The sequence below is a fragment of the Elephantulus edwardii genome, unplaced genomic scaffold, assembly GCF_000299155.1.
Source record: "Elephantulus edwardii isolate Elephantulus edwardi_28Jun2011 unplaced genomic scaffold, EleEdw1.0 scaffold00015, whole genome shotgun sequence".
Taxonomy (NCBI): domain Eukaryota; kingdom Metazoa; phylum Chordata; class Mammalia; order Macroscelidea; family Macroscelididae; genus Elephantulus; species Elephantulus edwardii.
Genome location: NW_006399765.1, coordinates 14546398 through 14549099, shown reverse-complemented (window position 1 = coordinate 14549099; position 2702 = coordinate 14546398). Strand labels below are relative to the sequence as shown.

General features: G+C 44.8%; 1 protein-coding gene across 1 annotated transcript in view; it reads left to right on the top strand.

Annotated features, from left to right (window-relative positions):
* CHD6 (chromodomain helicase DNA binding protein 6) overlaps positions 1 to 2702 on the top strand; it is a 194048-nt gene that overhangs the window by 178259 nt on the left and 13087 nt on the right. Inside the window, exon 34 of the mRNA XM_006881534.1 lies at positions 624 to 1076. Coding sequence (XP_006881596.1) covers positions 624 to 1076 — 453 coding nt within the window. The remainder of the gene's footprint in view (positions 1 to 623; positions 1077 to 2702) is intronic.

The window sequence follows — 2702 nt, the reverse complement described above, 5'->3', positions numbered from 1 at the left end:
GTGTACCGTCAAATCAGATCTGACTGGTACAGGAGGAGATTGTCCCTCCTTCCCCAGCAGAGCATCTGGTGGATTCGAACCTAAAATTTTATTAATCTTAATGAACATTTACAGAGATTTTGGATTTCCATTCATTCATTGTTGAACTTTTTTCTCTACCCCTGTCCCTGCATCTCATTCTTAACTGCACATTACACTCAGCTGGGGTTCTCTAAACGCTCCTAGTGCCCAGCCTCCACCGCCACAGATTCTGATTCCATTGATCTTGGGGGTGGCCTACATATCCCTCGGTGATTCCACTATATTGATGAGCTAGCGAATCACTGAGTTATAACTCGGCATCTTTTAGTCCATGGACTAGCAGCTATAGGCAGCATCGGGACACCTGTTAGAAATGCAGAATTTCAGCTTCCATCTCAGACCTGCTAAAGTAGAAACTGCATTTTTATAGCTTATCCCAGTGATTTGTACTAGAATGTGAGAAACTGAGTTACAAGTTGTTCTAAAATGATGATTGGAAATAATACTAGCCCCAGGAGAATGCAGTCCACAGAAAGAAAGAGCTGGCATTCATCCACAGACGTGACCTTGAAACATCTGTTGCCACATATCTGTGTTCACAGGAGAGCTTCTTGACTCCAGTCTTCACAAAAGACGAGCAAAAGCACAGGCATCCCTACGAGTTTGACGTGGAGAGGGACGCAAAGGCGCGGAGCCTCGACCAGTTCTCTGCCACCCATGGGCACCCTCCCATCGTCCTCAATGGCTGGCATGGCGAGTCAGCTATCGACCTATCTTGCACATCTGAGGGGTCCCCAGGAGCCACATCCCCTTTCCCAGTAAGCGCCAGTACCCCTAAAATTGGGACAATCGGTTCACTTCAAGGAGCCCTTGGCATGGATTTGTCTGGGATTCTACAAGCTGGCCTGATCCACCCAGTGACTGGACAGATTGTCAATGGAAGCCTAAGAAGAGACGATGCGGCCACGAGGCGGAGGAGAGGGCGACGGAAACACGTGGACGGAGGGATGGACCTCATCTTTCTGAAGGAGCAGACACTGCAGGCAGGAATCTTGGTGAGTATATGTGATTTCCAGTAAAACTGTAACAGTTCTACACTGAGAAATAAGCTCTTCCTCAGATGCAAAACACTTTTCTTTTTTATTGTTTCAATTGTCCTGTTTATTTTCTTTCTCATTATTAGCTGTCCTCAGTTGTTTTGTTTTTGTTTTTCCCGAAATGGGGAGGTATTGATCCCTTTTGGCCCTTAATCTGCATGCACCCTGGACAAAGGAGCCAGGAGGACTTTCCATTCAAATAGAAAACTCAGATCTTCTGGTTTTTTGGAAGAGCCACCGATGATAGGATGAATGCGCTCAGCGACACAGGTGAGTCTGAGGCAGCGATCACCCAGGTTAATGAGGTTTCACCGGCGTGGGGTGCAGGCACAGGAGGAAGCGGAGGCCTCGCGGCTAACCCGGCTCCACTGCTTGACTTACTGGTGACTTTGGGTCACCGTTGAGCTTCACTTTGCTCTCCTGGAACATGGGACCATCGGATCCGTGACAGGGCTGCTGTAATGACTCGCTGAGATTGCGCCAAGGCCCGCACGTTATGAAGTGTGAGCAGACAGGTGTCCGGGAAGCACCTGGACAGGTCAGAACTATACCTCTCAAGGACGCGATCACCTTTAGACTTTGCCTCCTGAGTTAAAGATGACTGAGTTCTCTCTGGTTTTTTCCATTTTCTTGAATTTTGAGATCCGATACAGGAATCACATGTATGTCCTCTTAGTCCTTCTCCCCACCCCCCATCATCTTATTTCAAAGAAGACTTACTCATTCACTGAGTGCTTACTTTGTGCCAGGTACTGTGTTCACAGTTTTATGTGATTATCCTGTCTAATCCTCACAAGAACCCTCTGAACATCTGTGTCATTGTTATTCCCATTGTGTCAGTGAGGAAACTGAGGCTTAAAAACACCCAATGATTTGCCCAGAGTTATCCAGCTCGAGTGGTAGAACAGGGAGTTAACACAGACTTTGTCTGTACACTCTGAAAGCTTGACTACTTAACTCTGTGGTCTGGAATATGTTTTCCTCAGACTTTCTATAATTGGGGAGGCTGAAGTGGCAGATACGTTCTTTGCCCAGTCTGGTAAGCCAACACCTTAAGAAGGTTGGTTCTGTTTTCAAACGTATAGAGGGAAACTTTTTCTGTAATGATAGCATCCCAGTGGAATAACCCATCAACTTGGTTGGTTCCTTGAATCAGGGAGTATTTTTCTTTCTTTATTGTTTGGAATTTTACTTATTGTTGATCATGTAGACAGCCAAACAAACACCAGTGAAGCAGTTTCTACATGTGCAATTCAGTGACAGTTGGTTACTTTCTTCAAGTAGCTCCTTCTGAGTTAACTCCTCTCCCATAATATAAACTCCTTGTTGCTTGAAATTTCTGTCTATGTAATTGATAATGTCAATTTGATCTCATAATTTTTTTTTCCATTTTTATATGGGTTTGCTTACAAAATTCATATACATTGTGTGTCACACTTTTCTTCTCTTTACACTTTGGTTTGTGTGAAACACATACAGTCATTTCTATACGTGGTGGTTTCTACCATCATCACCATTCACCTATGCCCACCATTACCCCTCCTTTTCAGGTCTCTGCTGGATCTTTCCCATAATTCTTTTATT